Raw genomic sequence first — 13,611 nt, forward strand, 5'->3', positions numbered from 1 at the left:
CAGCTAAAGCTCTATTAAGCTGATAGGAAAACACTGGACAGGGGGGAAACTAGTTCCTTGTGTTTGCTACCCCAAGATGCAGTGATGGCAACCAATGTGGATGGACAAATTCATGGAGGGTCAGACATTCAGTAGCTGCCAGCCATGATGGCTATGTCCTGCCTCCACTGTCAGAGGTAACATATGCCTGTGAATACCAGTTACTGGGAATCGCAGGTGGGGGTGCTGTTGTACTCAATTCCCGCTTAAGGGCTTCCCATAGGTATCAGGTTGGCCACTGTAAAAATAAGATGCTAAAGACTAGATGGGCCTCTGACATCATCTGGCAGAGCTCTTCAGTTCATTTGCTTTTGGGTACTATGGCTTTCAACTGGAGAGCAAGCACATAAAGATCTCTTTGATATCAATAGAATGCCTAAGTTTTATAATCTCTGCCTGAAGTTTTCAGTAAGAATCTCTCTCTCTTCATGCATCTTAACAGTTTTGCAAAGAACGATTGGCTTACCTGAAGTGTAGATTTAAGAGTGGGATGCTGGGGACAGTAGACTGGGTGAGTCCTCTCACATGACTGCAGGCAGGAGCAAAGACTTTTGGAAGGCAGGCACTTGCTCAGTTTTTCTGGACTCGCCAAACAGCATAAGCATAACAACAACAACAACAACAACAACATATCATTTACACCCCGCCCATCTGGGCAGCTCCCAACCAAATCTTAAAAACAAAACAGCATTAAACATTAAAAACTTCCCTAAACCATACACCGAAGCACCTGAAAATGGAATATTAGCCTGCCTCTCTCCCAGCTCATAAACCAATTAAAAAACAGAAGAGACAGAACCCCCTCTAAAAAATAGAAATCAGACTATCTTAGGGAAGGCCAGAGGATTGGGACATACCGCAGCACTTTCCAACAACTGAGTGAGTCCACACTGCTGGCGTACTGATTACAAGACCTGAAGTAATACCGTGCGGCTAAAAGCCGCTTCAGCTGAAAACATTTGATCTAACTAATAATGTCTTATGAAAGTGGAGGGAGACAACCAAGCGGCTGCCCTACAAATCTCCACTAATGGAGCAATTGGCCATAAAGGTGGCTGAAGTTGAAGCTGACCTAGTCGAATGTGCAAAGGTAGGAGTTGGGCGGGGCAATTTCATGGGGTTAGAAGCTGATCGTAAGATCATGCAGTTCCCAAACCAAACTGAAGTAAGGCATGCCATAATTTAAACAGAATTTATTGTTTAACATAATTGAAAATATAACATATACACATACAAATGGGTTACACCCTTTGAACATTACTGTTTAAATTCATCCCTGAGAGTGATAGTGCATTTCAGTCCTTTAGATGATAAAGTGCAAATTCATGTACTTGCTTGTAAGAATTGATTTTTTTAAAGAAACTGACTGATTTGATATGTAAATATAATGTGTTGGCTGTGAAGAAAAAATATATCATCTCTGTTGGAGCATAAGAGAAAGATGCATATAGGCAATTTTGCCATGGGCATGTAAAAGCTTGCCCACTAATTACAAAAAAAGGGGAGAGCATCATTTGAAAATATTACCGACATCTTTTTAGGATGCCATAAATTTTAGTAATAACAGAACTTAATACATATCAGCAATTTAGTTTTGCAGAGAACTGATTAAAAAATGGACAAAAATGTATATGCATTCATTTGGTTGATGGTCTTCCATACTAGAAGCATGCATGGTTAGCTAAAGCTCCTGTTCCATATAGACCAGGAAGTAGTGCTGGAACGGTCTCTCAGTTTGGTATTCTGTTTCTCATTTTTCAAATCTTAGATTCAGTTCTCCACATTTCTGCAACAGTCTGCATAAAAAAAACCCTCATGCAAATCCTTTCTCATTTTAATGTTTTTTATGTACACTTTTGCCTAAATTATATACCAGTACATGCATTTTTGTAAGCACTGCTTGGAAAACTGCATTGCAGATTCAGATACATGGGAATTTCAAAGGATTGCTGTATTCCAGTTCTTGTTTTGATAAATTTGGCTTTAAATGAGAACTGAATCAAATCTCTACCCTGCCAGCAATAAATTCATTGAACTCAGTGGGGTTTATTTCTGAGAATGGTTATGTTTGCACTTTAAGTTCAATGGTGGTGTTCAATAGAATTTTTGCATGTACTAAAAATGCCTTGAGCTTCTTGGGAGAAGCACCATTCCCTCTATTTCTGATGTTCAGGAAATGAGTGCAGCTTCTTATAAAGCAAAAATGGCACTGCCCACACGCAAGCTGGGAATGTAACAGCAGGTATAGGGGTCTGCAGAAGAAGAAAACATATTTAGGAAGAAGTCAGGAGGGATTCAAAAGATGCTCAAATGTTCAGTGGCCACAGCATGCTGACTGGCTGTTGAGAGTTAAAAAAATTAATAAAAATGGTGTGGCTGAGGAACGTGACAGCTAGAATCCTGAACAGGGAGCACATCACGTTGCTAATTTTGCTGCAGATCTGTTTCAGAATACAGAAGTGGGAGAACCTAAAGTTGAGCATTATCCTGATAAATAACTGGGGAGGATCCTCAGAAATGTTGCATTTTGTGAAATTAACCCAATTCGTAGTAGTTTTTACATTTTTTATAAATAAACAGTAAAATCTCATTCAATACAAAATATATAATTTCATACCATTTTGTTTCCATTAACGTAACTTTCAGAAGAAATGCTTTACAAACATTTTATTCATAAAGTTGTTTTTCTACAAAATGCCCTGAGATTTTTGCATCTTTTAAATGTTTGGTTTTTTGTTTTTTGAAATTTCATTACAATGTCCATATTTTCTTAAAAGCAAGCATCAAGCTAAAGCCCTTTACTTTAGTGTGGGGGATGGGGAGATCATAATACACTTGTACAAAATCCGTAGACTTGTCTTTTCACTTATCCTCAAGCCAGTGCTTATGAAATCTATTTTTAATATTAGTTTCCCTTGCAAGATACTCTGTAGCTTAATACTCTTTTATGTATAGAAAAATGTCTGATATCCAGACTAACTCTCCCTTCTTGGAGCTTAATCCCATTACCCCTTCTGTGGGACATCTGTTTTCCACCCCAAGAAAACTACCTTTTCCATATTTTAAACCTGTTCACAGATTCTCTAAATCTTTCCTTACATTTCTTGACGTATATACACTTTACCATATCAGTTGCTCTCTAGATGATTTCTTCTCCTTTAAATTGTGTCATTCAGCTGGCCCCAATATAGCAACTTGACTTTTCTATTGATCTTGGTAGTGCTATCATGAGTCTCAGCCTCAGTTCAAGTCTTGCTTTTCACGGGAGACCCTTGCTTCTGTTTCTGAGCTGCTTCTGCTTTTTTCTTTTCTTCTTCCTCTGCCTTCTTCCTTTCTTCCTTCAGCTCTTTATACCTCCACTTAGGAATCTGCAGGTAAGCCCCATCAGCAGCACTGCTTTTTCGCCTGACTTTCTCTGGCTGGAAAGTAGGGGGAGGTGCCTTGTTGATTCGGACTTTGGGGATGACAAATCCTGGGCGCACACTGCTCCTTCTCAGCAAGTGTAGTGGCAGCAAGCTTGATTTCCTTGGAACCACAATGCTAACCTGAGGTACATTTAGACTGAAAGGCTGGAGGCTGGCTCGCCTTTCCTTCTTTTTGGAGACTAACATAACTCTGGAGTTCTGAAACAGCTTCTCATAGCTGTTAAAATGGTCTTTGCTATCCATAGATTTGATTTCCTTGGCTCTTTGTTTCCTAAAGATCTCTTGTACAGCAGGCCTGCGTTTCCCTAGGCCAGGCGGACTTCCAGGGCACACGGTCCTACAAGCTACGGCAACAAAAGAGCTCCTTAGACTTGTCGTCACCCGAACCATGTGATCAAGGACACCATCGTCTTCAGGGCCTTTGAAACCTCTGGAAGCTATTATTGACCTCACGCCTTCCGAGATCTTTTGCAAACAGGTCTTTGGCTCTGCAGCCTTGGCAAGAAGTTCTTTCAACTTTGGCCATTCTAGCTCATAGTGGTCACAAAATTGCTCAGCACATGGCTTGTCCATAAGTCTTTGCATAAGATAGGCAGATTCTATTCTTCCTGTGAAACATGCCCATTCCTGAGATGTGAATCCACGGCCTGGGTCTGTGGCATAAATGTTTGCCCCTCAAAGGAGAGAGAGAGAGAGTTAGTTGTTTTTTTTAATTATTGGGGTTTTTTAAAAGTGCAGCTGACCACATTATATAGGTAAAGCTAAGCATACCCTGAATTTTGTAAGATATTGCGTTAGGAAACTCTGAAACCTTAGCTGCTTGACAACTCTTATTTTGACTGTCAGTTAATATTTTGATAAAACAACCCAATTTTACTTTGGTTTTTTAGCTACACAAATTATTTAGATATTTACTGCTCAGTACAGAACTGTAGTGAGAGCCAGCAGATATTGTTATGTCCCCATAGCTACACCGTCAGAAATTAGAGTGATGTTTAACATGTGTCATCGTCACAACACAAGTAATAAGTGCTGCCTGACCTTGCATTTCATTGTCTCATTGAGTTGGAGTTTTAAAAAACACTGTATCAATCTCAAAAGTCTTAATGAAGTGCAGTTTTGTGATAATCTCTAAGGTATTTTAAATATTTGTTTAATTCAAATCGCCAGTAAAGAATGTTGTGGAAGTGTGTATTGGGAATGAATGGTTTTTCTAGGTTTTATTCCTAGGAAAACATGATTCTACCATACACACGCTTCTCACATTAAACTTAAATTTCCATTTATCTTATTTTGCCCATGGCAGGGGTGGTAACCTTTTGCCCATGGCAGGGGTGGTAACCTTTTGTAGACTAAGGGCCACATTACTCTGCATAAAACTGTTTGTGGCCCCATATTAGTGGGCACAGCCAGATCCAAGCTATTTCCTGTAGATACAGATAGTCGTACCTTGGTCTCAAATGGAATCCATTCCAGAAGTCCATTTGACTTTTGAAAACCAAGGCGCAGCTTCCGATAGGCTGCAGCAGCTTCCTGCACTCCATTGGAAGCCACGTCAGACGTTTGGCTTCCAAAAAACGTTCGCAAACCAGAACACTCATTTCTGGGTTTGTGGTGTTCGAGTCACAAAGCGTTCAAGAACCAAGGTACGACTATACCATAATTAAATAAGCGTATCTCCACTCAAGTTTCTCCTTTACTTTTCTTCAGCCTTTTATTTTTCAACATTTGTTTTCAACATTTGTTAAATTATATTGCAGACTACATTTTAATCTGTTCTGTCTCTGTAAAAGGCAAAAGGAACTCCGTAATCCTGGAAGAATGCAAATAGTGTCAATGCATAGCTGAACAGCAAAATTTCACATACAGCTATTTAAAACCATACAGCTATTTAAAACCTCAAACTTCAAAATGCAGTTACATCCCCAAAACTGCATGCATGCTATTGCGAAATGCATGGATGATTATTATTATTTCTATATTTGCAAGGAACACAAGTCTGCTGAGAAGTGTTTCCCTCTGTGATGATCTTATTGCAAAGGAACTGCGATTGACATAACATCAAACCCACCCCAGAGGGCCAGATGAAATTTGGCTGTGGTCACATTTGTCCACACAAATTCAGTTTTAAATCATTTTATATTACATTTGCACTTGCATTTGAAAGCAGAGTATCTCTAAATGTAGCAAATTACAGGTGTAGGGTTTGCAACAGATAGATATACAATAAATGGAAGGACTGCAGTTCAGAAAAAGAATGGTATCTAAGCGTGTCTTGTTCATATGCTCCTCTTTCTCCCCCCCACCCTGCCTGCCATATAAACTGCGCACCACAGTCAGCTCCAAAAACGGACTGGAAGGGGGAATGGCCAGGAAACTCGGAATGTTAGGTCTACAATGGATCTTTCATTTTGCAGATGAAAGCAAAATTATACATACTAAACAGCCAACAAAAAAGTACCAGTAAAAAACAAACAAAAGCTATTGAAAGGACAAATGGAAGAGATGTGAATAGTGTTTGCTGACAATTCCAGCACACCAGATGGCACAGCCAGAAACCCAAATCTGTGGATTTAGGCTAATCTCATGAATGGTTAAGAGGTTAATTTGAGATTACATCTGACCAGAATAAGAGTCAGTGAAAGGTATATCTGAAACCATCCAATGCCAGACAGGAAAAGGAGGAAAGGTGATAGGAAGATATGGTTCGCTGACCCCTCCTTATCTCTAGCCCTTATACTGGCAAATATTAAGGCACACTACTCTAATATTCTGCTAAATAAAAAAAATGTTGGCTGTGTTTTTCTTTTATATTTATTTAACAACAAAAAATGGCATTATGTATTCCTCCTCATGTAATTTTCTGCTGTTTTATCTCAGGCAAACGCAAAGTAGTTGACTGCTTTTCCTGCTCTAGGCATTGAAGTTTTGCTGCTCCATGTGTGTACATTCCCAGCTGTTCTTAAGATTGTATTTCAGGATCAAGTGCCCCAAAATTAGGCTGTTTACCTGTAATGGTGGCCATCTGTGCAGTCACACTTGAGTGTAAAACATTTTCAGGAGTTTATAATATGTTAGTCAGGGGGTTAGTATTCCTGTCCCCTCCTTTCAGGGAGAAGGGCTGGCCTGAAACAGGTGAGGCAGATGCCTCCTGTTAAGTTCCTTCAGCCTTGCCATGATGATTTCAACGAACTGACGGCACCAGCATTGAAGAAACTACATGAGCTGTGACTGCACAGATGACCAATCAAATAACGCAATTTACTGGTAAGCAACTTGTCTTTCCTGTTTGATCTCTCTCCAATCACACAGATGGGTGACTGGAGCATACCTTGGAGTGTGTGCTGGTACCATCACTGAAAGAGACTCTGAAGATAATATGAGCATTTATCCCACGGAACACAAAGATTGAATCAAGTAATAAATAATACTAATGGAATGAATTGTAGAAACAATACAGAGCTCAGATAATGTTTTCTGTTATTGTTGTCGTAGGGCTAAGAAAAGAAAAGAACGGAATATGGTATTCTCAGCTCTTGACTCCAGCATCCTCTCTGCCTAAATGGGGAAATTCTACCAGTAAAGCTGTAGATAGAAAATACTGAAGATTGTCTGTACAGTGACCACAAATAAGTCTTCTCTAATAGCTTGTCAAATTTTTGCTGTATGTTCTTTCTCAGGAAATCTATTTGGGATACAATATTTGCTTTAAACACTACTGAAGTATTGCAGTGACTTCTTTAAAACTAATCCCACATGAACATAAATGAGGTTAGGTACTTTGCTACCTGGGTCACACATGAATATTCAAGTCCTCCTTCCAAGTGTCATGGCATTCTATCAATCATTCTGAATTACATTGAGCCTGAAAATCAGCTTGTAAGAAACGTGTCCATCTCCACTTAGACCTGATTTTCCAGAGAGAAATCTAATATTACAAACAGGGTTTTTTTCAGAATAAGTAACCTGAACATCCCAGTCAGTTTGGAATATTAATATTCCATTAAATTAATACCGCTACACATATTGCAATATTATCTGCAAATGAAATATGCTTGAAGTATCTGAGCTGAGGTTTCCAGCAAAAACATCAGAAAAACTCCAAGTTTATAGGAACTTTTGGGCCCTTCTTTTTTAAAAAGGCAATAATAACGTAGATGTTTCATAGCTTCATTTTTTGACTCATTTCAGTATGAGTAAATTGGTCACGTAATAGCCTACTCAGAAGTAAATCTTATTGAATGAATGGGGCTGACTCCCAAGAAAAGTGGGGTTAGGCTCTAGTTTTACAAATATTTCAAACAACTGCGGGAGTCCACAGCAACCTAACTAGCATAGGAGAAATTTGCAGCTGAGAATATTTGTGCAATTGCCTTTAGATGGGTTGAAACTGTGTATCTTACCATTTTACCATATGTTAAACCATATTTAACAAATAGGAGCCTTCAGGTATTTGAATAGAAGAACATATTTGTATCTCGTGTGAATTCCTGTTCTGTAATATTTGCTAAAAGCAATGAGTAATCACTATGGTTTGCCCTGGCTTAGGGATACTCTCTCAAAATAAGGCCGCAATAGCTTAGCTCTGTTTCTCCTGAGCCTTTTGGCAATAAATCCATGTTTCATCCTCTTTAGCACTCTACAAGCTCCATTATTTCTTGCAATTGCTGAGCAGTCCTTAATCCATGAATTATATCTAAATATAATGTCTGGCCAGTAGCTGCCATCCTGACAGCTTCCCTAAAATGAGCAGAAGTAATAGCCCATCTCCACATCACTTTGCTATTAACCCGTTTCCTGATAACCTGAAATACACAAAAAACACTCTGGTCTCCATGAGCTATTGAAATAACCCTGTGAATAAAAATTGTAAATTTTCAAGAGGTGTGTTTTTAGTTTTTTATTGTTATTGCAGATATTTAGTAACACTGTCTTAATTATGTTGTGTGCCCCCCTCAGCCCCCAGTTGGAAGAGTGATATAGAAATTTTAAAAAAATAAGCAAGCGAGCCTGCTGCCAGTTAAAGTCAACTTCAGAGGCTCTGCTCCATCCTTATGTAACATCAGAAGATGGGCACTCAAGACAGTCTTTTTTAGTGGTGGAACCACAACTGTGAAATGCCTTCTCTGTAGAGACATGCCAGGGCTCTTCTCTTTTAAGCTTCAGCTGATTACTGAAGACTTTTCTTTTTTTCTATTTCAGGGTGCTTTTAATATAATTTTAGTGTTCCAATTGTTACTCTCTGCTTTTAATTCAGCTGCTTTGTCTGCTTTTCCTATTGTGTTTTATGAAAGTTCTGCACTATGCAAGGGTTAGTACAAGTTCACTGGGTTATGCCTTCCATTTAAACGTGAGTATGTAAACCCTGCAGGCACTGAAAGGAAATTTCAGCTGCCCTAGATTGTGTTTGGTACTGCTTTTGCAAAATATGGTAGAATATTCATGTTTATAAATAAATTAATGAATTTAGTTTACTTAATGAGATCCATTTGTAGAAAATTCAGTGGTGGAAAGCAACAATAAGCAACAATGGTTTTGCATTTCTCTCTCCCTCTCTCTTCCTTTGTCCAATCTGTAATTAGAGCAGGCAGGGCTGCCAAGAGAGTAAATATCAAGAACTGCAGTCCTTCATTTACAAGTAGTCTTTACAGTAGTTCAAGGGAATGAGAATAATGAAGCATAGGATTTTTCTATACCTGCCAACATTAAAGCTCTGATGCATTCACTTCGGCCTTGCATTGCAGACTTCATGAGTGCAGTAAATCCAAAGACATTCCTTTTCTCAATATCAAGGCCAGGATAATAGTTTAATAAATACTGTGTAATAGTAATATGTCCTACAAAAAAAGAATAAAAAATATCAATACAAAAGTGTATTATTTTCAAACCACTGTGAATTCTACTTGTTTTATTTTAACTCTCATATTCTGAAGCTTCAGGACAGATCACACGCACTCCTCAGAGTCAAATAACCACTAAGCTATCATCATCATCATCAAATTTATTATTTATACCTTGCCCATCTGGCTGTGTTTCCCTAGCCACTCTGGGCGGCTCCCAACTGAATATTAAAAACACAATACAGCATTAAACATTAAAAACTTCCCTAAACAAGGTTGCCTTCAGATGTCTTTTAAAAGTAAGATAGTTGCTTATTGCCTTGACATCTGATGGGAGGGCGTTCCACAGGGCAGGCGCCACTACTGAGAACTATAAAATGCTATGGCTTGGTTCAATCCTAAAATAAGGAAGTTAACAAAATGGGTTTCACCCTCTCCTTCCCACACAGTCACTGGTGCTCCCTGAATATGTCTCTCTGAATGGTTGGCAAATACACATACAGATCAGTTACTTCTTTTCCTTAGAAATGAAAGCTATGCAAAATTTTGTTTGCAGTATATTAACCAAAATTTAATGGAAAGTTGATTTGGTCTATCCATATTCCCTATCCCTGCTCGGAAGGATAATTTAAGCTAATCATGGCAGAAGGTGGGTTCTAGGGTGTAATGTTCATACAATTTAGTGCCAAGTAGATTAAAGCAGTGCTTTTGAGTTATGCCTGGAAAGCTATAGGAAGCTAATTGAAACACTGGATAATGAATCCAGTTTCCTCCTAGCCACTCATTGCCATCACAGGCAATTTCCAAATAATCACCAGTGGCAGGCCTACATAGAATGCTTGAGAGTTATAAATATGATTACATTAATGGTAATTTGTGAGAGTCTATGGTAAGTGGAAATAATAGTTTAAAGATCTGTTGTTGCCTTGCCAGCCGTAGGAGGGTTCAGTTTCCCAACTCTGCTGTAAAACTCTGGTCATTAAGCTTCTCCTATCCTGAACTAGCAACAGGACAGATTATGAACTAAAATGACTAAGTAAGTAAATAAATAGACACAGTATATATATTCTTAGAAATGCTTTTATCAGACCATATCAGGCATAATCTCGCGCAGAAGGTCTGCCTGCTTTGCCAGTATCACTGAAATATGTAGAGTGGTAAAAATCTATCACAGGCTAAAATTATAGACGCTAGGGAGCTAACAGTCTGAAGACCAATTAAACCATCAAGCCCTTGTAATTGGACTGACAGAACAAGACAAACATCTAGTGCCATTATTGCTCATTCAGAACATTTCCCCCCACTTGTCATTTGTTGTATGATGGGTTGATGGTTTGTGTAATAATGTAGTCTGTCAGCCAGCTGCAACAACAACAACTTAATTACTGTAAGCTGTATAAAAAAAGTTCCCTCATCTTATTTTGCAGTCCGGTTAAATATTCTGCAATACATGTCAGTCAGTTAAATTTATCCAAGAATGTTTATGAAGAAGTTTCATACAAGCAATTAAACAAAATCCATAGCAGAACATCTGGTACAGTTTTAATGATCAGTGGCTTCATGGCACCCAAACAAATCTACATATTCTAGAAGGAGGAGAGCTGCATGTTTATCTATTTAAGCAGCTTTAATGACACTCAGGTATTTTATGGACAGCTGTGCTCTTTGGTTGCCTCTTTCCTAACTGGAGCCCTTTTTTAGAGTCCTTCTACCTAGATAGCGACAGGGTACAATAATGCAAAATTATGAAAGAAGTGAAAATGTCAGGCATTCATTTGGAGTGTCTCTACTTGCTTGTTCTTAGGGACGTTTCTGATTTGAACTTCTGATATTTTCCCGTCCTTATCATGTGCTCATGTCCTTTTGAATTGATCAGCAATGGGCTCAGCTGGAGATCCTTACTGTTGTCTGATCACCCAACCCCAAACCCTCTTAGGCCTACATAACTTCAGAACACTCCTAGACTTTCTAGGTAATTTAAAGTACAAAAATCAAGAAATAGGCATGCCCAACTCCACAAAACCCCGTAGAGCAGATTCAAACAACCACTTTGGAAACTGCTTTTCCATCATTACTAATTTATATCACTGGTGCTCTCTGAGCACCAATGAGTCACTAGAAACGGAAAAGCAGCCAAAATGTTCCTGCAGAAACCAGGCACCTGATCCTTACAAATAATATCCTTTCAAAGGGCTGCATTAAGTGCAAAGTCCTACTGCAATCCGTGGAAAACAACTTCATTTCTATAAAATGAATCTAGATTTTCCTTTCAATGTATCTTTTCCCTCCTATTTCTCAGGTAAAGGGCTTCTGATAATAATTGTTCACAACTGCATTAAAACTATTTCATTACTGAGGTGCCCAGTATTGCTGACATTCTGAACGTGCCCCTAACTCCTTAAGCTTCTGTTTACCTGACCTGAGACCTGTGCTAATTTCCTCATGGTAATAAAAGAAAAATCATGCCAAATAATTTGAAAAATCATGCCTCTACAGACTCTCAGCCTTACTTTGCCACCTGCAAAATGGGTGGCGGCCCTTACAGAATTGTTAGAAATAGAATCTCTAACTAACAGAAAAGGCCTCACTATTTTTGAGTAATACTGAGTAAAAGTTAGTAGCAGCATTTTCATAGTACATGCTTCAACATTAGAATTTGGGGGTTTACATCACCGTGCCCTCCAGATGTTTTTGGGCTCCCGGCTCCCACCAGTCCCAGTCAACATGGCCATTGGCCAGGGATTACAGAAGCCGTAGTCCAACATCTGAAGGCCACCATTTTGGCCACCGCGGTGCAATTCATACATGTGCACTAAGGACATAAGGCTCAGGCTGTGTACACACCAATCCCTTTGTAGTACCAAAGCATACTTTTTGTCACTCTGGAATTGTTCGTGCTCATCCTCAGCATGCTGCTTTCAATCTTGATTGACTCTAAATCCTGCCATCCAAAAGGGTGGGTGGGTGTGGTTATCAGACAACCATTTGAAAAACCTCCATTATTTAGGTTATCAATGGCTTCTCCTCCCTGCATATGCCATGAGTGAATGAAGAAGGGAAGCTGTGGATACACTCCCCCATTGCTGGAACCACCTTCATCTGTTTTCAAATGGACACACTGTGGGGAAATGCAGAATCAATCTGCAATGAATTTTTATTTTGGAATGAACCAACCAGTTTTTCAAAATGCACTTTTCAGGAGCAAAAATATGCACTAGATCTAGATTGTGTGTGGACTACAAAGAAAAAGGAAGTACTCAGACTCTCACTGATTCTAAAATAAAATGTTGTTCATATGCAGTCTCAGTCCTTCAGCTCAATATTTCACTTTGGGCGGTATTGAGCTAAACAGCTGTGCTAGAAATAGGATTAGAACTAGTGCAATAGGATTTCCCTCCTTTTCTCCACCCCTCATGCCTACCCCATGCCATACCCAAAGCTGTTCCAGAGGGTTTGGGAAACACCCAGAACAAATTTGGGGGCCCAGAGGAAGAGGTTTTTTTTCCTGTTGCACAAGGATAAATCCTTGCACTGACAAAACAACCTGCTTAACACTACTTTGAATACAGCCCTGGTAACCTTTTTTAAAAAAAAGATTTGTTCTTTAGTCTGAATTCAGACACAAATGGTTGCACTATTCAGACTTGCAGTTTCAGGTGCAGTTGCTAATTCAAGTTAATGGCAATCAGTTAACTCCATTTAAAAGCTCTTATAGAAAACATAATCTTTATATATGCTCACAGTTGAAGCAGCAGGAGAAATGCAAGATGCTAATAAGAATTTCTACTTGTATGAACTCTTTTAACATAAGCTATCTGTGCTGGGGGAAAAGATTGCCAATACAATGCACAATTAATTCAGAATGTTAATACTCCATGAAAAAGCTTAAACTGGAAAAAGGGCAAGAGAGAATTGAGCACAGTAACTATAGGATAGAGGGATGGCTCTCCTATGCAACCGTAGCTGGTTAACAGAGAAAAAGTAGGAGGCCAGATCTGGACGTGGACTCAGCTGAAGTGTTCCTTTCATCAATATTGGATTCAAATGTGTTCTAGGTGCCTGTTCAGGAGCTTCTTCTTTTTTAAGTTATAATTTCAGGTGGTAACAGTAAGTCTGAAATTATGTGTGCTAGGGATGTGTAACTGTGTGCTGTTTTCAAGACAGTTTAACAGTGGTATTAAGACCAGAGATGCAGAATGAAGTCAACAGAAAATAGCAATGTTAGGATTCTGGTAGAGGGGGAAAGCAATCAATTTGATATGGAAATGGAATAGAAGAAATGACAGGCCACCCTCAAATTTTAAAGT

At 38.9% G+C, this 13,611-nt stretch overlaps 1 protein-coding gene across 4 annotated transcripts in view; it reads right to left on the reverse strand.

The window, feature by feature from the left end:
• Positions 1-1,217: 1,217 nt before the first annotated feature.
• The window catches only part of ANKRD33B (ankyrin repeat domain 33B), a 34,729-nt gene continuing 22,335 nt past the window's right edge, over positions 1,218-13,611 (reverse strand). The window contains exons 3-4 of one of the 4 annotated variants that reach the window (XM_083449497.1): positions 9,161-9,301; positions 1,218-4,117 (exon numbers count right to left, since the gene is read on the reverse strand). In XM_083449497.1, the coding sequence (XP_083305623.1) occupies positions 3,285-4,117; positions 9,161-9,301 (974 nt within the window). In that variant the 3' untranslated portion in view covers positions 1,218-3,284. Of the gene's footprint in view, positions 4,139-9,160; positions 9,302-13,611 lie in introns of all 4 variants that reach the window. The other 3 variants (XM_083449496.1, XM_083449499.1, XM_083449498.1) reach the window with 3 other exon arrangements.

Source organism: Podarcis tiliguerta (assembly GCF_965153285.1).
Source record: "Podarcis tiliguerta genome assembly, chromosome: 7".
Lineage (NCBI taxonomy): Eukaryota > Metazoa > Chordata > Lepidosauria > Squamata > Lacertidae > Podarcis > Podarcis tiliguerta.